Below are 22,041 nucleotides of genomic sequence, written 5' to 3'. Positions count from 1 at the left end.
GGTTCAGCACCAGGGACAGCTCCATACTCAGAGTTATACCCGGTAGACGCTGCTGCTGTCCCCCAGCTGATTGTATTGTAATGACACCTGTAGGGAAGTTCTGGGCAGTATAATTATTTGTCACAGGAGATCCCAGGTGAAATCATCATTCATGTACTCCTGAGTGACAGATATATGTTCGAAAATGTTAAGTATACCCAGTGTTAGCATGGCAGGATGCAGATGGTATGGATATCCTCTTTTCTGCACATGCATGTGATTACTCATGGTGCTAAGTATATAACGTACCCCCACACACACGGAGGAGCCCCGCCATGTCTCTCTCTGGGTGACCCTGGATTGTGGATGTGTAGGGGATGGGTCTCCTCTCCCATAGGCTGTTGTGTGGAATAGGAGCTATCACTGGTAACAAGTCCCCATATAACTGTCAGCAACAGAGGATAAGCTGTAAGGCTGGGGACAGGGACAGGAGGGAAGTGACAGTCACACAGACCGGAGTCCTCACCACTGCTCCCAGCTGAGCCCGGGCGGCCGCCTACAGTACAGGTGAGTGATAGTTACAGTTCTCTGCACAATGCCCCAGCAGCAGCCGGGTGATCCCCCAGCATCTCCGTGCCGGGCAGCGGTGGGCATTCTACACGGTAGGATTTGGTATTCTTGCTAAATATTTCTGCAGTGAAATTATATTCCCCATCTGATGGTCAGAGACTCGCTGGCTGTATAAGGGGCTGGCTGGGTACTGGCTGTGTACAGGGGCTGGTAATGGAGAAGAGATCGGAGTATTCTCTATGTTATATGCTACTAAGAAGAGTTCAAATAGTTTTGGGCACTGGCTGTGGCAGAACACAGGGTAGGAGTGTGTACAGTACAAGTGGGCACTGGATGTGGAAGAACACAGGGTAGGAGTGTGTACAGTACAAGTGGGCACTGGCTGTGGAAGAACACAGGGTAGGAGTGTGTACAAGTGGGCACAGGCTGTGGCAGAACACAAGGTAGGTGTGTGTACGGGGGGCACAGGCTGTGGCAAAACACAGGGTAAGTGTGTACAGGGGGCACAGGCTGTGGCAGAACACAGGGTAGGTGTGTGTGCAAGTGGGCACTGGCTGTGGCAGAACACAGGGTAGGTGTGTGTGCAGGTTGGCACTGGCTGTGGCAGAACACAGGGTAGGTGTGTGTACAGGTGGGCACTTGCTGTGGCAGAACACAGGGTAGGTGTGTACAGGTGGGCACTGGCTGTGGCAGAACACAGGGTAGGTGTGTGTATAGGTGGGCACAGGCTGTCTCAGAACACAGGGTAGTTGTGTGTACAGGTGGGAACTGGCTGTGACAGTACACAGGGTAGCTGTGTGTACTGGTGGGTACATGCTGTGGCAGAACATGGAGTAGGTGTGTGTACAGGTTGGCACTGACTGAAGCATAGCACAAACAGTGGGTCAGTGGTTGTGGCAGACACTGAAAACACTGGCTGTGGCAGACACTGGGTGGCACTGGCTGTTGCAGACACTGAGGGGCACTGGCTGTGGCAGACACTGGGTGGCACTAGCTGTAGCAGACACTGGGGGGCACTGGGTGTGGCAGACACCGGAGAGCACTGTCTGGCACTGTCACATTATAACTTAGAGTAAACATGCTTTTCTGGTGCTGGTTTGTTGGAATGTGATTTCTCTCCACCTACAAACAGATTGTCCTCAGCCACAGAGCTGCAACAGGGCTCCATCAGCTCCTGCAGAAGCATCGTGCCACTGCCAGCCAGTCAGTGCATTGTACTCTGCCACCCTGACAGTGCATTGCACTCTGCCTCCCTGACAGTGCATTGCACACTGCCACCCTGACAGTGCATTGCACTCTGCCACTCTGACAGTGCACTGTACTCTGCCACCCTGACAGTGCACTGTACCTTGCCACCCTGACAGTGCACTGCACTCCACCACCCGGACAGTGCACTGCACTCCGCCACCCGGACAGTGCACTGCACTCTGCCACCCTGACAGTGCATTGTACTCTGCCCCCCTATCAGTGAATCGGGGTCCCTGGAGAGAGAGGAAAACGTGTACGGTAATATATATATATATATATATATATATATATATATATATTATATATATATTACTGAGCAGCACAGGATTACTATGTACTATCTAGATATCTGATTACATACATGTACAGTACAGATCAGGGAGTTGAGATGTATGCAGCATGTTGGACTACTGTATATTAGGTGTTTTAAATGTTTTGTTGGCAAAATTCCAATGTAGAGTCCGGTCAGATCATCATTGTGACCACACAACTGCTATACTGTATCTCTGCTTCTTCTGACACACACAGATCAGATAATCCCCGGTATAATACTGGTGTAGTTACAGACAGAACAGGAATTACACTGAACCGGCTGTTGGGTTCTGCAGAGTACAGTCCGCTATCTCCTATGTTTTATGGCAGTGAACAGTCATTATACGTGTTCTGTGCCCATTGTTAAGCAGGACTGGGATTTACAATTGAGTTGTCTTATATTGATACATATTACATACATTATTATTATTTTTAAAGTTGTAAAGAACAGTATGTAATCTTTCATCACACAAGTATGTTGGATGTCAGGTTGGGATTAATTTGTTAGTTCCTGATTTTGTTACTTGTATATGGAGCACTAAACATAGCAACAGTTTATCTAGATGATAAATATGCTCCATGGTGATCCCAGCAATGGGCTGATCAATCAAGGACCGGCATCACATTAATGAGCATAACTCAATTAGTGTGTGTGTGTGTGTGTGGGGGGGGGGGGGGGGGGGATAATAATAAGGTATAGTTATTGCACACCTGTTGTTGCAGGTACTGCACCCGAGCAGCCATTGTTTGCTAGTTTTATATAATTATCTGACTAGCAAAGAAAATAAATAAGTATCTGTGTAATATATATAATGAGGAGTTTGTATGTTCTCCCTGCATTTGCTTATATTGTTTCCCTTGTGCTCACCTATAGACCATAATTGTACTCCTGGTTGACCTGGCGATATACGGTCTTTAGTTCGACACAAATAAGGTCAACATGCATTGGGTCGACCACTAGGTTGACATGGCTTAGGTGGACACATGCAATAGGTCGACGTGGCTGAGGACAACTTGGTTGGAAGGTCGACACAAGCCTTAGGTCATCAATGACTAGGTTGACAGTCAACATGGATTTTTCACTTTTTTTGGAGCTTACGTGTGTCGATGGTGGCCTTCAGTGGTCAACTTACTATTGGGTGGCCCAATGACCCAGACCCAACTAAACTCCAGCAGTGCTGACAGCTGCACATCTTGGTGGAATCATATAAAGAAGATGATGGTGATGATGTAGAGCAGGGGTTCCCAATCTTTTTAGAATCACGGCACCCTATAGTAGCAGAATTTTTCCACGGCACCCCTAGGCCCCCCCAAAAATATATCAAATGAAGTAGATTGTGTTTATATGTGTTTCTTAGGTTCAGTTATGTGGTAAAGGGCAGGATTTGCTTCTGATTGTACATATTTTATGATTGGTTTTGTCCACAAATAAATGATCATAAATAATTTGAAATGGTCCTGGATCACCAACCCGTGGCACCCCTGTAAGTGTCCCGGGGCACCCCAGGGAGCCACGGCACACAGTTTGGGAACCACTGATGTAGAGGATGATGATATAGATACATGGAGGAAAAGCCCAGACAGAAGCCAGATACATGAAGACATTAATATAGCCTAAACTTGTGTCTGCCACTGATGACAGCTCCAGATGCAGAGATCCTGGACATGAGCCCGACATCTGTGCCTGGATGCTGTGAATGTATGTGGCAGCACGTTAGCACAGTGGCTAGCATTGCAACAGTGACTGTTGTGTGTGATCAGGTATTTTTTGTGTAGTGGTGCATGACGTGATTGTAAATCAATGATGTTAATAATCGTGTGGTTTCCGATATAATCATGGATTTGTCCGCAGTGCGGGCAGGGAAGGGGGGGGGGGGGGGCATTGGTTGGAATAATGCATAAAGGATGCAGAAGATGTAATAAAGTTATTAACACAAAGGTCACATTCTAATTGGAGGAGGTCAAAGCTGAAGCTACAGGAAAGAGCGAAGTACGAGGAGGAGATTGTGGGGGCACTAGTTTGACAGCAGGGTGAGCTTTAATTGGGCCCCATATATCATTAAATATTTGCAGCAAACTATATAGCAAATACTGTATAGCCACAAATATTCAGTATCAACTCCATGCATGAAAGATGGATCACAACAGATATCTTCCTCCATTTACAACAGCAGTATCCGCTCTCCTAGGTTTCTATGGAGGATGTGATGCTGACAGATTTACTGAGCATTCCAGAGCTTGGACTCCGCAACTAATGCCATGTAAAGATGCCATTATCACTTTGTAGCATAAGAGCTTCACTTGGCAAAAGTAACCGGCTTAGGGTTCCTTTGCATTCAAGAGCTTGGCTCCCCACAGCTAACACCATCTGAAGATGGCACTTGGCCATTGTAGCCTTCAGGATACACTTCTCAAAAGTTACCAGCAGAGGGACCCTGCAGAACTTTTCTGTATCAATGTCTGCCCAGTGCCGTGTATGCATTGTCAGTGAACTAGAGATGGCCATTGTTGCCATTGCCATCAGTGGTGGCATACTATGCAAGGGATAACCATCAATGTTTTTACCTATCGACGGTAATCTTCTTTGACTGATTGGCCTGTGAGCAAATCAAAACATGGGGGCAGAGCTTCACAGGTGTCAAGGGTTGAGCTATGTTCCATGTCCCTGCCTCTTGGGGAAAAAAACAAAACTATATACATTTGTTTATGCTTGACATCGATGGAGGGGTGCCCGGAGAGAAGACTTTCAGCAGCACTCTGGGGGTGGGGGGCGCTTGATCGCGACATCATCAAGCCTCGCCCCCATGACTGCAACTAAACCAATTTGCAGATCTCCATGGAGGCGACGGAGCTAAAATGATGTGATTATGAAATTTTAGCTCCACCCCTCTCCTCGTAGACTCATGGTTTTGCCATATTTAAACACTGCGTTCAGGGGGTAGCGCGATCAGGTGTGTGTGTGTGTGGGGGGGGGGGGGTCAAGGGGTCCCTCAGGAGCCTGGAGGGTTGCCCAACTTTCTGGGTGGTCGGTAGGGGGACCTGATTTTCGGGAGTCTCCCAGCCATTCCAGGAGGGTAGATAACCCTGGTATAATCACAACCTGCAAAGCAATTTGGGATGAGCCCAGATCACATTGCAAATGTAATTATTGGCAAATGGGCCCAGTGGCGCACGCAGGGGGGGGGGGGGGGGGGGTTCTGAGTATCCAGAAACCCCCCAGGAGTCTAAGGGCCCTAGGCTGAAAGCTGAGGATCCCCTATTTCCATGGCTACAAAATTTAAATGATCGGCCCTAGGGAACAGGAGATATCTGACATCCAAAGCAGTGGTCCCCATCCAAGCCTGTTAATTGTTCTTCCCAGTCAGATATTTCAGGTTCTGTTTAACGTACAGTTTTTCTAAGGATATATTCCAAAAGCTGGGACTCTCCCCCTTTGATGGACACTAGAAGCTTGTCTTTACTATTCCCAGAACCAGAGATTTCAGCCTTCCAGCAGCTGGTTACTGCTTCAACTCCACACACCTGGTATGTAGTTTGATATGCTCGTTGGCAGATTGCTCTGCCTCCTGAACTCTGATCCCATAGTCCCCAGTAGTATTTGGTAGGTGGGATTCTCTAGTTTTTAATTAATTAAAATCTAAGAAATCTATTTCCGGGAACTGGAGATATCTGCAGTCAAGCAAGCTGTCCTCCAACCAGAAAATGATGAATAATAAGCCCACTCCACTATACACCCCTCCTCTGCGCAGAGGCAGAACTCTGGGAGGCAATGGAGTTATCTGCCACCGGGCTCCTGCTCTCAAGGGGGCAACTCTCAACCACAGCCAGTTTAAATCCATTAATTGATAGCCATCAAATACAATTCCGTGGCTGAGTTCTCAAATGTCTCTCTCTCTCTTTCTCTCTCTCTCTGTATATATATATATGGGACGAACTTACGCCACTGGGATGAACTTACGCCACTGCCTCTGTGTATTAAACATCCTCTACCACCCTGGAAGTTATGTATCAGGGCCCCTTCATTCAGCCCAATGCCCCCTTCTCCCACCTCATCTACCACCATCTGTGGTAATTAGTGGAGATTACTGATCCAGGCCCTACATGCTGAGTGATTGATATAATACCCCCTAACACCCGCGGGACATCAAAGCTTCCCCCACCCCTACCGCTGGAGGATCGGTAGGGGCCCCAATACATTGCTATGCCTATATACACACAGATATATATATATCTGTGTGTGTGTGTGTGTGTGTATATATATATATATGTAAATATATATATATATAATTATTTATATACATGTGGTCTATCTATAATAGTTTTACTGACCCGGCATATACTGGATCACCTAAGTGTCCATCTCTGTGCTTTGCTTTGCCCCTCTGTAAACCCCCTTCTGAAAATCCTGCGTTTGCCCCTGGGGCCCCATAAGGATATTGGTTTTCATGTCAGACAGAGTAGATAAATCTATAAGGGTAGCCGCGGGAGAGAAGCGTAGGCAGCTGGGAGAGGTTCTTATCAGAGACAAGGTGCAGGTCAGAAGTGGGAAAGTATTACTATGGAGATTTGAGATATATGTATTGAATGTTTTGTTGGTGAAGGTGATTCATTTGCATTGTTCTCTGGAGTCAGTGCAATGTTTGCAGACTGATATAGCAAAGTGGCTATAGAGGAAGAATGGTCTTGCTCCAGGATCCTAAGGCGGATGAAGTGGGGAAGTGAGGGGAGTGCCATACAGCAGTAGTCATGGTGGGAGATGAAGAGAGCATCTTGTTAGCAGATTGCGGAAGAAAAGGACATATCCTGACAATGAGGGTTAATTCGCAAGCCGGACGATTATCGATCAACTGCGCATGGTTCGCAGTATGCATAAGAAAGGCCAAACAGCGATAAAGTCCAGCTTCTTTTTTAATCATAGCAATACACAAGTTTATTGACAAGAATCTGCCATTGGTGTGTGGTGACCTGGCATGTTCTCGAAGTATCAGGAAAAAGGCAGGCGTGACCAGGCATTATCAGGGAGGGTGTGTGATGTCAGATCTGGAATTTTGGACTGTGCTGCAGAACCTCCTCTGGTGCCACCACTACTGAAGTCTGATGAAGTTGTGGTGTTCTGGACAGTGAGGGAGATTTGAGGGGCGGTGGTGGCTCTGTGAGGGGGGAAGATGCTAACCTGATTTGGATATGCTGTGCAAGCATTGGTACATCCAGGGGGGAGGTAAATTTGGTGTAATGGACGTCAGCATAGAGGAGCCCTGGGTGCTGATTTACAAGGTTGTGGATAAAGGTTAACAGTCAATAGGTTGCCAACAAAAGGTCAACAGGCACAAGGTTGAAATGTAAAAGGTCAGCAGGAAAAGATAGACACGTGAAAAAATCACATTTCTTCATTGTCATCGTCAACATGAAAAACAGGTGGAGATCTCTGTAAAAATGACAAAGACGCCCTTTTTTCTGGCGATGAATACTTTTTTTCTGACCCATGGTGAATACTGACCCGCTGGGTGTTGGCCACAGCCAAATACTCATTATAAACAGGTTGTTTATCGCAAAATCGATAAAACATGCATAAACAGATGTCCAACATGACCCCTTCCACCTGGTACAAAATGTTCTGCTCCAGAACTTCCCGGCGATTTTACTATTGCAGTAACATGGGCCGAATGAATTAATGGATGAGAAAGGTGTTTTTAAACATGGGATAATTAATTCAGCCCAGATTACAGCAACTGGAAAACAAGTGTCTGCTTTCCAGAGCACTGAGAGATTTTAGCTCTGCCACGTTCTATCTCCTCGGTTTCAGAGGCCCAAACAGCGCCAAATGTGATCGTAAGAGCTGGACGTGAGTTTTAGGACCCTGATATATATCAGGGAGAGGGTTTCACACAGGAATAACCTGGCTGAGAAAATCTGTTTTAAGAAAAAAGGAAAAAAAAATCTCAGAATTTTTCAGTTCCAATCACAGAAGCCAAAGAGTTTAAAGATCTCTAATTAACAAGCGAATGGGCCTGACATTCTCTGCGGATCAGTTTCAGTGAAGATTTGGACTGTCAGAAGCCATCCAGGACTGGAGCCAGACAAGCCAGCTGGGATATATGCTCGTTCCGCCGCGCAGTGTTTAATTAACTTGCTGATCTAAGTGCTGCCAGTTACTGCATGCAGGTAGGAACCAGTCTTTTTCCTCAAAGTGCCGTTTAAAGTATTTATGAAGCGATGTGTCTTCAGAGAGGCTGCACAAAGCCGTCAGGGGCTGACTTTGCCTTCCCTGGAAATAAAATCTCTATTATGTATTATATTTATATTTGTTTTATTTAATTTATTTTTTATAGCATCTATGTGGCGTTTACTGGGAATAATTTTTCCAGTATATTCGGACCTGCCAGAGAGGTGCTTGTGAGATGGCGGCACAGGGTTGAAGTGAAATTTACATTTCCTTGTGCAGTATCATTAAAGACCAGGAACATGAAAGCATAGTGTGTAGATGAAAGGTGTCATGGGATGTCGGTGCTGGAGCCAAGGATCCTCTCTCTATTGCATCTGTCTCTCCAGTCTGAGTGGAGGACCAAGGGCCGCACCAACTGCGGTCTATAAATGGGCTTAATACATCTCTGCTGCAATGGTAGCATGCCCAGGTATGACCAATCTCTCCCAGCCAATGAGACCCGGCCTTGACCAACTTCTAGGCAGGATTCAGGCAGGATTTTAGTTGGTTCCTTATAAGTTGGAACCGCATGACTGCTAGGTGCCCTCTATAACAATGGCACCCTAGGCTTTTGCCTATATAACCTATCTCTGGGGTGATCTTCACAGCTGCTTTCGGTATCCATCCTTCCCAAAGTCTGCCATATTCTAGAGTAATTTTACAGCTCTTCGCTGGTCCTTGTTCCCACAGTGGCTGGAGGAGTTACATGGCTGCATGCATTAGGAGTATAAGGTTTTTTTTTTTACTTATTCCGCTTTCAGACCGCAAATACAGGGTCGCACCGGGACTGAAACAGTTCAGTCCCAGTGCAACCCTTCATTTTGGTCCGTTCACATTGCATCAGTGAACCAGCAATATTGCTGGTTTGCTGACATCATGCGGGGGCGGGGCAGAGTGTCATCGGGGCAGGAGAGGAGGCAGTACTTAGAGCTGGCGCTGATCCAAGCACTGCTTCTTCCATAGTGTGAACGGGAAACAGGTCGCTTGACCCAATTAACCCATTCACACCACAAAGCAACACAGTAACGAACCGGTAAAAACCCTTCTTTATTACCGGTTCATATTGTCGTGTTGCTACCGGTTTGCTGTAGTCGGTAACCACTTTCACATCGCACCAATTACCAGCAAGAAACCGTCATGAACCCGGTAATTAGGTGCAATGTGATAGGGGTATAAGATGGGAGTTCTATTGAAGAGATGATGTTGCCCGGAGCAACCAATATCTTCTAAATGGTGCTAAATAAATAAGTAGAATGTGATTGGTTGCTCTGAGCAACAGCCCCTTCGAAAGAACTCCCATCTTAGTAAATTTGGTATGTTCCTTCTGAATTACAGGAGGGCCACACTGGTTCTTCTTGCAAGGGTGATTGGCATCAGTGAGTTAGCCATGGAGGGTACCATGGGGCTCTTTTACTTACCAGTGAGTGGCCCAATCAGAGATGGACCCAGGGCTTTTTGGGTCACATGAGGCAGAGCTAAGTTCTATGTCCTTGCCCACGGTTAAAAAAAAAAATGCATTACTGGGCTTTGTGCCATAGATGATGGTCGGAGAACCATTGTATTCCCCTCATCGATGTCATAACCATCTAACATCTGTGGTTAGCCATTTATCGTTGGTTGATAGCCATCCCTAGTGCAGAAACATGGGACGAAACTCTGAACTATTACTGGAAACATGTGGACCTTTCCCACGACACTGATCACCACCGCTGACTGGAGAATAGGTCAGTAGGCCTCCCATGCATAGTAGCCCCGGTAGAGGAGTGAAAAGAATGATGATATGATCACTCCCAGCACATAGCAGAAATGGGTTTTATCAGAGCCCCTGTGGGTGTATACTGACATTTAGGAGGTATTGAAATTCTTATTAAGTTATTACAATTATTGGGTCTAAAACCGGTCATTGATAAATTTGTCCGTGTGTGTAGTCTTTGACTTCTGGCTATTGATTTTTTACCCTCTTACTCTTATTTAGGGATAGATAAAACCAGTGGTGGCTCCGTGATACTTCTGCAGTTCCCCCACCATTATCTTTGCCTGTTCACCCACCAACTGTTCCTGACATCCCCTTAGTATGTAAGCTCTAACAGGCAGGACCCTCCTTCTTATTTCCTGGCACTATCCATGTCACCAGTGTGTCCCCCTTTCCCCCTCAGCTAATGTAGGGACCCGGGTGCTCTGTTTGGAATGGTGCAGATTAGTCTATTGCTTTAGGAGGTGTTAACCTATAGACTGGCCCAGCATAGAAAATGATCTACAACAGTATTCTAATGCCTATCTTTGGGTGAGCAGGGCCCCAGTCCTCAGAGGCAAGAGACAAATTGCTATTAAGCTCTTTACAATAATATATTCTGAGCATTTGGTAAAGATGTTAAAAATGCTTTGCATATAGAATTCTGTCCCTTTCATATAATTCCACGTTTAGTAATTATATACCGCGGTGTGACAGAACCCTGCCAACTCTCTAATGAAGAATGATCATCTACTGAGACGCTGAGTTACAGTCTCCCTGGTGGGGACATGTATGTCTCTCACAGCTCCCTGTCACTGATAAGGAAATGTCAGCGTCTGTTGGGTAAGGGCTTAGACTTGGAGGTTGTGTGGTGGAAACAGCAAGGGGCTGGTGTGGGCGATGGTGTGGATTGGGAGTGCTGCCTGTAAACATGTTGAGTTTTTCAGGGAGTGAAATTAATAGCAGTGGTTTGAAAAGTCTCAGGAGTTGGGTTCTCCCAATTCTAGGCTCGAAAAGATGTTAAAGTAGTCTCAGGGATGGGAAAGTAGAAGTTGCGTAGAGTATGGTGGTCTGTGGTGGCGAGAGGTGGTGACAAAGCCAGCAACCAGGGAAGGGTATCAGTAAGACTTGATGGGGCACTTACCTTGCAGTTCCTGTTGCGGAGGGGTATACAGCCCTATGTCCATTCCTCTGTACAATGAAGGTTCCTTATAGAGCCTGTGCCCTTATAGTTGTCTACATTTCGGGATAAAGGAAAGTCATGCCTACGCTCTGAAGATGAGTGTGTAATGGCACCGCTGTGTTGGGGGATGAGGAGGATTTGGCAAATCCCAGTACAATGTAAAAGTAGCATCTGATAGTGCAATAAGTAGTTGTGGTCTGAATGATGGTCAGCAGAGGGCTAGGAGGACACATGCCCCAGGTCCCCCTCTCAGAGAGCTGCAGATTAATGCCAATTGGATCTCCAGTGTTCCTATGCAAGGACTCATTATGCCGGCCAGCGGTGGAAATAGTGAATGGTGATCCCATGGGATAGGTAGTGTTGGCCCCCAACCTGTGGACTGGCAAACCTCCACCCCAGCACTCTTTTAGCGAGTAAGACTTATATTAGTCTGTGACAGGCTCCTCCTGGCTTTCCTAGCCTGCCTCGGATTCTGAGCTATAGCGGTGGTGGGCCCCTGATTTCTCAAGCCCCCTGCTGAGGTGCACATGGAGTAGTGTCCACAAAGCACTGGATTTATGACACATTGTGGGAGCTTGGTGGATTGGGAGTGATGTTCTATGGCCCTTATTCTGGTTCACTCGCAAAGGCAAATTCCTTCTCAAATGACAAAACCATGTGCACTGCAGGTGGGGCAGATGTATCTTGTGCAGAGAGATTTAAATTTGGGTGGGGTTTTACTTCAAAGTGAGATCTATATTGGAGTGTAAAAATAAAGCAGTCAGTATTTTACCTGCACAGAAACAAAATAACTCACCCAAATCCAATTCTCTCTGCACATGTTACATCTGCCCCACCTGCAGTGCACATGGTTTGCAAGTGAACCAGAATAAGGGCCTATATGTACGTTGAGATCATATTAGATATAAAGAACACTATGGGTGAGAATTAATAGGATGAGAGATTCAGAAAGTGAGAGATTTGGGAAGAAGTCTCCAGGTTTCTTTTAAAGCGGCAATCATTTACACTGCAAAATCAAACTTGTTTTGCAATGTAAAGGATTGCAGCTTTATAAAAACTGGAGATTTCTTACTAAATCTCTCAGTTTCTGAATCTCTCATCTTATTAAATCTCACCCTATATATGCACTGTTAAGGGCTCTATGGGCCTTATTCTAGTTCAGTCTTTCTGTCAAAATCCTTCTTAGATGGACAAAACCATGTGCACTGCAGGGGGCAGATGTAACATGTGCAGAGAGAGTTAGATTTGGGTGAGTTATTTGTTTCTGTGCAGGGTAAATACTGGCTGCTTTATTTTTACACTGCAATATAGATCTCACTTTGAAGTAAAACCCCACCCAAATCTAATTCTCTCTGCACAAGTTACATCTGCCACACCTGCAGTGCTCATGGTTTTGTCTATCTAAGAAGGATTTTGTCAGAAAGAGTGAACTAGAATAAGGCCCTATATGCTAACATCAAACTGGATATGGTGATGATGTTAAACGAGCTACAAGAACGAACGGTACATTATTATTTTTTGGGACACTTTTTAATTTGCCCACAGCCACATAAACCATAGGGCAGCCCCAACGACATAAGCATATCCACATTTAATTCCCGTCTCCTGTAATTTTGGAACTGGCCCCTACATTCCCCCCATGGCCCTTATTCAGATCTGATCGCAGTACAAATTTGTTCTCAAAAACTATGCGCACTGCAGGTGGGAGCGAGTTAAATTTGGACGGGGTGTGTCGAAACAGATATCTAAATTGCAGTGTAAAAATAATGCAGCCAGTATTTACCCTGCACAGAAACAAAATAACCCACACAGATCTAACGTGTTACATCTGCCCCACCTGCAGTGCACATGGTTTTGCCCATTTTGAGAACAAATTTGTACTGCGATCAAATCTGAATAAGGTCCCATGTGTATTTTCTATGGGGACATGATATTGCGTAGATGGCAAAATGCAAATACCTATGGTATAACTGGGTTTTATGGAGATGGATAGAAAGACTATTGACATATATGTGTTTATATAATTATATACAGAGAGATATAAACTAGATAAAAGTGACTCACTGAAGTAGCAGGAAGCATTTAAATAATGAAAAATAGCTTTTATTTATATAATATGGTCAGTGTTCAGCCGGGTATGAAATGTGGATGGAATTTTCCAGTTCATTGTGTGGGTGTAAGGCAGAACCATAGGAATAGAATGACGCCATTAAAGCTGATAGGAACATTTGTAGGGCAAATATTTAATAAGGAAACAATTGTGGATGATTGTTTGGATCAAATGCAACTCAAGTAAGTCAGAAATGGCAAATGATGCCACAAAGGTAAGCAGGGAACATATCATAGGTGCATGCTGGGGGGTGTTTACTTCTGCCCAGAACTTGACCTCTATGCCAACCTGGTTTAACTGAGGAGAGCCTGTGATCTGTCATTTCTACATCTACAGTAATTCCACTGACATTTTCCTAGAGGCAATTACACTTGTGAGGCAGGTTTTATAACTGGCAGTCATCCTGTATAAAACGGTTCTCAACCCTGAAGTAACCCCAACAGGTCATGTTTTCCAGATTTGTCTGTAGGAACAGGTAGGGTAATTACTGACCCAGCTAAATAGATTAAGTCACTTGTTCATAAGCCATGACCTGTTGGTGGTACTTAAGGACTAGAGTTGGGGACCACTGATATAAATGATATACATACCTCCTGTGTACAGGTGCGTGGCTTCACGGGAATACCATGCTTGGGAGTCACACCTCTCATTCCGTCCATGTCAGGGCTTACCCAGCGGCCTTTGTCTTCTGTTAATAGATGCGAATATAAAAAACTGTATTTATAAAAAGTATCCATACCAAAAAGGTGAAAAAATAACATTCCACCTAAATGAGCAGATGACACCCAGGTATCCCACAAAATGTGAAGTTGGACAAGTGAATAAAATACTGCGCCCCATTGAGAAGAGGAATGCAGAGCAAAGGCTTTTCCCACCCCTCCTGCAGCCATTTCAAATATGGCGTTGGCTCGTGAGCCAAACGGAGCTCGTAGCCTGGCAGCCAATCACCACTGCTGCTAGTACACGAGTTCTGATTGGCTTATGATCCATAGAAATGCAGTAGCTGTGAGGGGTGCGGGCATGGTGTCACCCCATTGAAGGGTGACACCCGGGTGTGGGCCGCACCGAGCCAGTGATGCCAGTGTTCTGGGGCCCCTGGGCAGTAGAGTAGATACAGAGTAGAGACATCAATATGTAAATTCTGTAGTTCACATGTAGAAACAAATACACAATCCCATCACACCATTATTAGAATGGTGCAACAAGGAAAAAGTGGACACAGAGTACCGACATAGCACCAATGGACATAGAGTACTAATGGGATGTAGAGTTAGAGATGAACACGTTTAGACAATGACCGGGGATAGTATTTAAATTCCCGATGATAAGAATAGAATAGAATAGAATCAACTTTATTGGCCATGTATGCTTGCGCACACTAGGAATTTTTTGTGGATTTACAGTGCAGTATTAAGCAGGGATGAAGGGGGGGGGGGGGGAGAAGGCATTACATACATTTCATTAAGACATTACATGTGGGGAACACATGCCCACCGAGTTGCACAGCGCCTAGGCAGCCATCAGCGGCGCCACTGGTCGCCGAAACAGCCAGGCAGGTAACAATACAAGCAGACAGTACAGTTATCACACAGGGAATATATTTGACTGAGCTGCACAGCTCCTAGGCAGCCATCAGCGCCGCCATCTTGATCATGCTGCTCAAAGGCAGCAGTAATAATAATATTTGTATTTATGAACCACTTTTATTCCAAAGCTGACACACCCTGCCAGCTTGTTGCTGGCAGGGTGTGCAATCAGTGAAGGAACAGCATACAGGTTTTGCATACAGTGGGGGTAGAGGCATATGATGAAGATAGAAAGAAACAATAAAACAAAGAGTAATACATAGCTTTCCTCAGCTCAGAGGCGGAGACAGATAGTAATTTGGGAAAAGCAAAATAAAATGTGGCAGTGTTTCGGTTTATGTCCAAATCCAGTCCAAACTCCAGTTCTAACTCATTGCTTGCTTTAGACGACTTGCTTCAGATGATGATGCCAGGCAAGCCTTGGCCAGGCTTCTCCAAATTTCCCATTTTAAAGGAAAGTTAGGTCAGCTGGTACAGGGGGAGGGGTTGGTGTTTGCACACATTGCTCAGCTTATCTGATTGAAGGTGGGGGATATGGAGGGTCCCAGTAGCAAAACACATTCCCATTGCAGACTGTTCTTTTAAATGAAAAGCATCAGGTTTTGGAAAATGGCATTCATGTACCTGTACAGAGGAGATGAGAGATGGTTTGAAAACTTCATTCCAGTTCTAACTCATTGCTTGCTTTAGACGACTTGCTTCAGATGATGATGCCAGGCAAGCCTTGGCCAGGCTTCTCCAAATTTCCCATTTTAAAGGAAAGTTAGGTCAGCTGGTACAGGGGGAGGGGTTGGTGTTTGCACACATTGCTCAGCTTATCTGATTGAAGGTGGGGGATGTTGTAGGCTCCCAGTAGCAAAACACATTCCCATTGCAGACTGTTCTTTTAAATGAAAAGCATCAGGTTTTGGAAAATGGCATTCATGTACCTGTACAGAGGAGATGAGAGATGGTTTGAAAACTTCATTCCAGTTCTAACTCATTGCTTGCTTTAGACGACTTGCTTCAGATGATGATGCCAGGCAAGCCTTGGCCAGGCTTCTCCAAATTTCCCATTTAAAGGAAAGTTAGGTCAGCTGGTACAGGGGGAGGGGTTAGTGTTTGCACACATTGCTCAGCTTATCTGATTGAAGGTGGGGGATGTTGTAGGCTCCCAGTAGCAAAACACATTCCCATTGCAGACTGTTCTTTTAAATGAAAAGCATCAGGTTTTGGAAAATGGCATTCATGTACCTGTACAGAGGAGATGAGAGATGGTTTGAAAACTTCATTCCAGTTCTAACTCATTGCTTGCTTTAGACGACTTGCTTCAGATGATGATGCCAGGCAAGCCTTGGCCAGGCTTCTCCAAATTTCCCATTTTAAAGGAAAGTTAGGTCAGCTGGTACAGGGGTAGGGGTTAGTGTTTGCACACATTGCTCAGCTTATCTGATTGAAGGTGGGGGATGTTGTAGGCTCCCAGTAGCAAAACACATTCCCATTGCAGACTGTTCTTTTAAATGAAAAGCATCAGGTTTTGGAAAATGGCATTCATGTACCTGTACAGAGGAGATGAGAGATGGTTTGAAAACTTCATTCCAGTTCTAACTCATTGCTTGCTTTAGACGACTTGCGTCAGATGATGATGCCAGGCAAGCCTAAGCGGTCATTGGTCAGGAGAACAGTGACAAAATCGGACACTCCCCTCTTTCAATTTACATATCATGAATATACATAAGACAGACGGTATTTAATGAGCTTCCGGACGCCCAGCAGGTGGTCCTAAGGAAGCTTATGTGCGAAGCATACACAGACCTCCTACACACTTAGTGTGTGAAATACCCCACTCTCCCTTCCCCACTCACAATGTATATTTGATTCTGTATTAACAGTGCGAATCGGGTCCAGACATGCACAGTGACCCTGATAGTGACGTGATCTCAGGCGCCTGAGCACGTCCCTGGGCTGTTCTGCCTACCCGTACCGGTGAGACTGTGCGCACGGCACTTGTCCATACTCGGGTTACCGACGGCAAAACAGCGTTCATCGGCGGCTCCTGTCAAAGAGTGGCAGCGCCTGGCGGGACTTACAATTCCGTCTTAGCGCACTCGGCTCTGACAGGTTAGCCGGCTGGTGCTAGACCCTTCTATATATAGACCCTACAATCGCTACTACAATTGTGATTGTAAGACCAAATAGGTCTAAAATAGGTCTGATTGCAAGTGTGTATCAGGGCATGGTCCCTTAATTGTATACTAATTAAGCACACTCTGACTTTGCACTGCATTATTAAAAACATTGGAGGAACATAACAGAGTGGGGTTAACTAAGTGAGGATATTTATCCTTTTTATTGTTGTTATATGTTTGTACTGTATGTTTTTTATATCGCAACTATTTTAAAAATATCCCAATAAATATTAAGTTTTATTAGTCAAAGTTCTTTCTTCAGGTGCACCAGCCCCAGACACTCTTTTTCTATACCTTTATATTCTGCCCCTGGGCAGTAGCCCACCCAGCCCAATGGGAAAAATAGTCCTGGTCAGCCGGTGCCTCACTGATGTCACTGGATAATATAAGTTATGTACCAGTCCTGGTACTGGTACACTTAGAAACTAAGAGGTACTATTTGGAACCAAATGTATAAATCCTCCTTTGTGCTTCTCACTTACAGATGTTGACTTGGAGGATAGTGGTTCAAGTTACCCAACGCTCGTGGCTCCGGGGATTGATCTGAGTGGCCATCACTATGAGACACGTCTTTCTCAGCACTGAACAGCCCATCATGGAATTGGTATTCTAGATAAAGGCTCAGGACTGAAGTGTCCATTCCCTACCAGCATGGAAAACGGCAGCAAGTTTGACAGTCCGACCAATATCTCATTGGCGAACAATGACTTGGTTTCTAGTATGATCGAATACAAAGCCATCTCTGTATTCCTGGTTCTGCTGATCTGCGGTATTGGCATAATAGGCAACATCATGGTGGTTCTGGTGGTGTTCATTACCCGCGATATGAGAACCCCAACTAACTGTTATTTGGTCAGCTTGGCTGTGGCTGACTTAATGGTCCTGGTGGCTGCTGGATTGCCCAACGTATCAGATAGCTTGGCTGGCACATGGATCTATGGCCATGCCGGGTGTCTGGGGATAACTTACTTTCAGTATTTGGGCATCAACGCCTCCTCCTGTTCCATAACAGCCTTTACGGTTGAGAGGTAGGTTCATGGTTTACATCGGCCAAACTTTCTTATTTTAAGTAATAATGTTTTGTTTAATGGGTTTGAATTATTGTCATTCCAAGTTGTACCAGAGATCTTATGCCTATATAACCCTGCGGGATATTAGCAGGCTAGTGGGATATGCTAGAAGAGTATGTTGTGTATGAGCTTTCTGGCGAGCAACAAACCAAACAATGTAATGAATATCTCAGTCCTGAGGTACAGGAGGAGCTAAGTAAATTCTGGGAGATAAATATTACGTGTATGATATTGCATCTCCCATGTTGGCTACCCAGATCAGTGTCCTCTCAGGATTAGGTCATGATGCCCTTACATATGACAGCAGGCCCATATATCACCCTGACATGCAGTGGCGTAACTAGATATTCGTAGGCCCCATAGCAAAAGTTTGTAATAAATGTATGTAAAACATATTACTTAGACAGTAAAGATGGGCCCCCTTAAGCTCTGGGCCCCATAGCAGCTGCACTACTTGCACCTATGGTAGTTACGCCCTTGTTGATATGGGCAAGACCGCAGTTGTCCTTCACAGAAGCCAAACACCTCCAAAGCATGTTACCACCCTCACTGAGGTGGCAAAACCATAGTAGCACCTCTTCTATCTTACTGAACCCGTCTTGTTGCTGAGAAAAGTAATTTGTTGTGTTTCCACTTCTTTTATAGATACATCGCCATTTGCCACCCTATGAAGGCCCAGACAGTTTGTACAGTGTCCCGTGCTAAGCGTATAATTGCCATCGTGTGGGTCTTCACCTCCATCTACTGCATGTTTTGGTTCTTCTTGGTGGACATTCAAGTGAACAAAAGCCAACAGGTAGAATGTGGCTACAAGGTCTCCCGTAACCTATACCTGCCCATTTATTTGACTGACTTTGCAATATTCTACGTGATTCCTCTATTGGTGGCCACCATCTTATATGGGCTAATCGGCAGGATTTTGTTTCTCAGTCCCATCCCTGATCACCCAGAAAGCACTACAGAAAGGTTGAGGGAGAAAAGCACCAAGGAAAAAAATGGGACAAAAACAGACGGCAACAAGATGAACAATCGAAATCGGCCAAAAGGGGCGTTGTCCTCAAGGAAGCAGGTACGACTTTACCAAGTATAGAACCATTGTCTTCTGCACTTACCATTGTCAGTACACTGTTAAATATATATCTATATGTCTGGGAGAACTTGTCAACCAATCAGCTTATTCCTATCATTTTATAGAATGTTCTTAAATAAATGCTACCTCTAAGCTGATTAGCTGCTATGGGCAACTTCTGTACTGTACACTTCACACACAATGGCCCTTATTCAGATCTGATCTCAGTACAAAATTGTTCTCAAAATGGGCAAAACCATGTGCACTGCAGGTGGGGCAGGTGTAATACGAATTGCCATATTTTCGGGATAGTGAATGTCAAAAATAAGTGTATTTCTGGATACAAATACACCTATATTTTTTACATTAGTAATTTCCTTTAGTAATTTTCCCCCAAAATGTCCACCCCCATACAGCAGACAGTTCTGTTAAACTTTCTGCTGTATGGGGGTGGACATTTTGTAATGGAGCATTTTCATAGCAGAAGCAGAGGGTAGCCGGGACCGCACCGCAGAGAAGAACTGCGGGTCCCTGCCGAGCGGAGGGGTAAGGCACGAGGGGGGCATGGGCGGGCGTGCATGGGCGCATCAATTATAGTTACACCACTTCATGTCGACTTTCAGTCATATCGACCTTATGCTTGTCGACCTAGTTACTGTCTACTATCCAATGATCCCATTCCATAAGGGGTCTTCTCATCTCTCATATCTATTTTACCAAGAAGGGGTTACACAAAGACAACAATTCCTCCTTTAAATTCATACATTCCATCTCCCAAAAGGGAAAACATTTGAACAAATATTCAACAGAACTTTTTACTTTTAAAATCAGTCCTTTGTCTACTGTTCCTGCGAACTGTGACAAATACTCTGAAGTCGGTGAGCTGCCCTTTGCAAATTACAATTTTGATTTTCAGAAGGGAGTGGCTGTCTACTGAATATAATGCTTCTATTGCAAGGCGAAATCATAAGAGGCCGTTTTCTGAATAAGGATAATGCTTCATATTGGATATTATTCCACCATTGTTTAATATCACTAGGTTTCGCTTATTTTCTTATTATTTAAATTTCTCCGGCTGGCTGTAATTCTTCAGCGGTGATTACAATAAACCGGCAACGTTCCTCATGCAAATTTTATGTTATTTCAGTTTCAGGCTGGAGACATCTAAGAACATATTAAATGCACTTAAAAGGGTAATATATCTAAAGCTGTGTTATAAAGTACAACAGATCAACTAGAGACTTGTGTCCTGTTGGAGAAAGAGCGCTATATAAATACAGTTATTTACTACTAGTTTAAAGTCCATCAAAATTAACTTTTTCTTTCAGCTGTGACAGTTTTTACTTTAATTTGAGCTGTGGCAGTTTTTAGACCACAAACTCCCCCTCCCCCACCTCAGTCACTATCTGCTCCAATCTCTGTCTTCACAGAAAGTTTGAAACAGAACAGTTTCCCTGCAAAAATTGCTTTCACTCTCTGTTATGACAAATTTTAGCACACAAAGGAGTAATTTGGTTAGTCGAGTGGCCTCTAGTGGTCACTGGCGGTACTTCACCTCAAATAGGTTGATTGTGCGGGTGCGGCGCTGTCCAGCTTCTCTCCCTACTTCTCCCTGCGGCACTGGGCAGCTTGTCTCCCTACTTCTACCTGTGGCACTGGGCAGCTTCTCTCACCTCTGACCCGGTCTGGCCGGGGCTGGTGGCGGAACGGGGGACAGGGTAACGCTAACCTGCCTCCTCGGGTGGTGCCGCTTCCATACGGTACTTCAAAGTGCCGCTCTCCAGAGACTGGCGCCCTAGGCAAATGCGTATATCTGCCTAGTGGTGGCGCCGGCCCTGCTGTAGGAAGGGCACTGGTTCTGTATGTAAGGTATTCACTGCATTCCTGGGAACCCAGTATTGAGGTCAGTGGTTCTGTATATAAGGTGCTCACTGCATTCCTAGGAACCCTGTAGAGAGGGCAGTGGTTCTGTATGTAAGGTGCTCACTGCATTCCTAGGAACCCGATAGAGAGTGCAGTGGTTCTGTCTGTAAGGTGCTCACTGCATTCCTGGGAACCCGGGAGAGAGGGCAGTGGTTCTGTATGTAAGGTGCTCACTGCATTCCTGGTAACCCGGGAGAGAGACGGCAGTAGTTCTGTATGTAAGGTGCTTACTGCATTTCTGGGAACTCTGTAGGGAGGGCAGTTGTTCTGTATTTAAGGTGCTCACTGCATTCCTGGGAACCCGGTAGGGAGGGAAGTGGTTTTGTATGTACAGTAAGGTGCTCACTGCATTCCTGGGAACCTGGTAGGGAGGGCAGACGTTCTGTATGTAAGGTGCTCACTGCATTCCTGGGAACCCTGTAGAGAGCGCAGTGGTTCTGTATGTAAGGTACTCACTGCATTCCTGGGAACCCGGTAGGGAGGGAAATGGTTCTGTATGTACAGTAAGGTGCTCACTGCATTCCTGGGAACCATGTAGGGATGGCAGTGATACTTTCTGTATGTAAGGTGCTCACTGCATTCCTGGGAACCCGGTAGAGAGGGCAGTGGTTCTGTATTTAAGATGCTCAATGCATTCCTAGGAACCCTGTAGGGAGGGCAGTGTTTCTGTATGTAAGGTGCTCACTGCATTCTTAGGAATGCTATAGGGAGGGCAGAGGTTCTGCATATAAGGTGCTCACTGCATTTCTGGGAACCCAGTAGAGAGAGCAGTGGTTCTGTATGTAAGGTACTCACTGCATTCCTGGGAACCCGGTAGAGAGGGCAGTGGTTCTGTATGTAAGGTGCTTACTTCATGCCTGGGAATCTGGTAGGGGGGGCAGTGGTTCTG

General features: G+C 45.3%; 1 protein-coding gene across 3 annotated transcripts in view; it reads left to right on the top strand.

Annotated features, from left to right (window-relative positions):
- The first annotated feature begins 311 nt into the window (after window positions 1-311).
- The window catches only part of LOC146045264 (thyrotropin-releasing hormone receptor-like), a 42,840-nt gene continuing 21,110 nt past the window's right edge, over window positions 312-22,041 (top strand). The window contains exons 1-3 of one of the 3 annotated variants that reach the window (XM_083164000.1): window positions 312-546; window positions 17,575-18,118; window positions 18,806-19,229. In XM_083164000.1, coding sequence (XP_083020126.1) covers window positions 17,742-18,118; window positions 18,806-19,229 — 801 coding nt within the window. In that variant the 5' untranslated portion in view covers window positions 312-546; window positions 17,575-17,741. The other 2 variants (XM_083164001.1, XM_083164002.1) reach the window with 2 other exon arrangements.

Source organism: Crinia signifera, chromosome 11 (assembly GCF_055691185.1).
Source record: "Crinia signifera chromosome 11, ASM5569118v1, whole genome shotgun sequence".
Lineage (NCBI taxonomy): Eukaryota > Metazoa > Chordata > Amphibia > Anura > Myobatrachidae > Crinia > Crinia signifera.
Note: the sequence above shows the minus strand (reverse complement) of the source record. Positions and strands in the feature narration are given on the sequence as shown.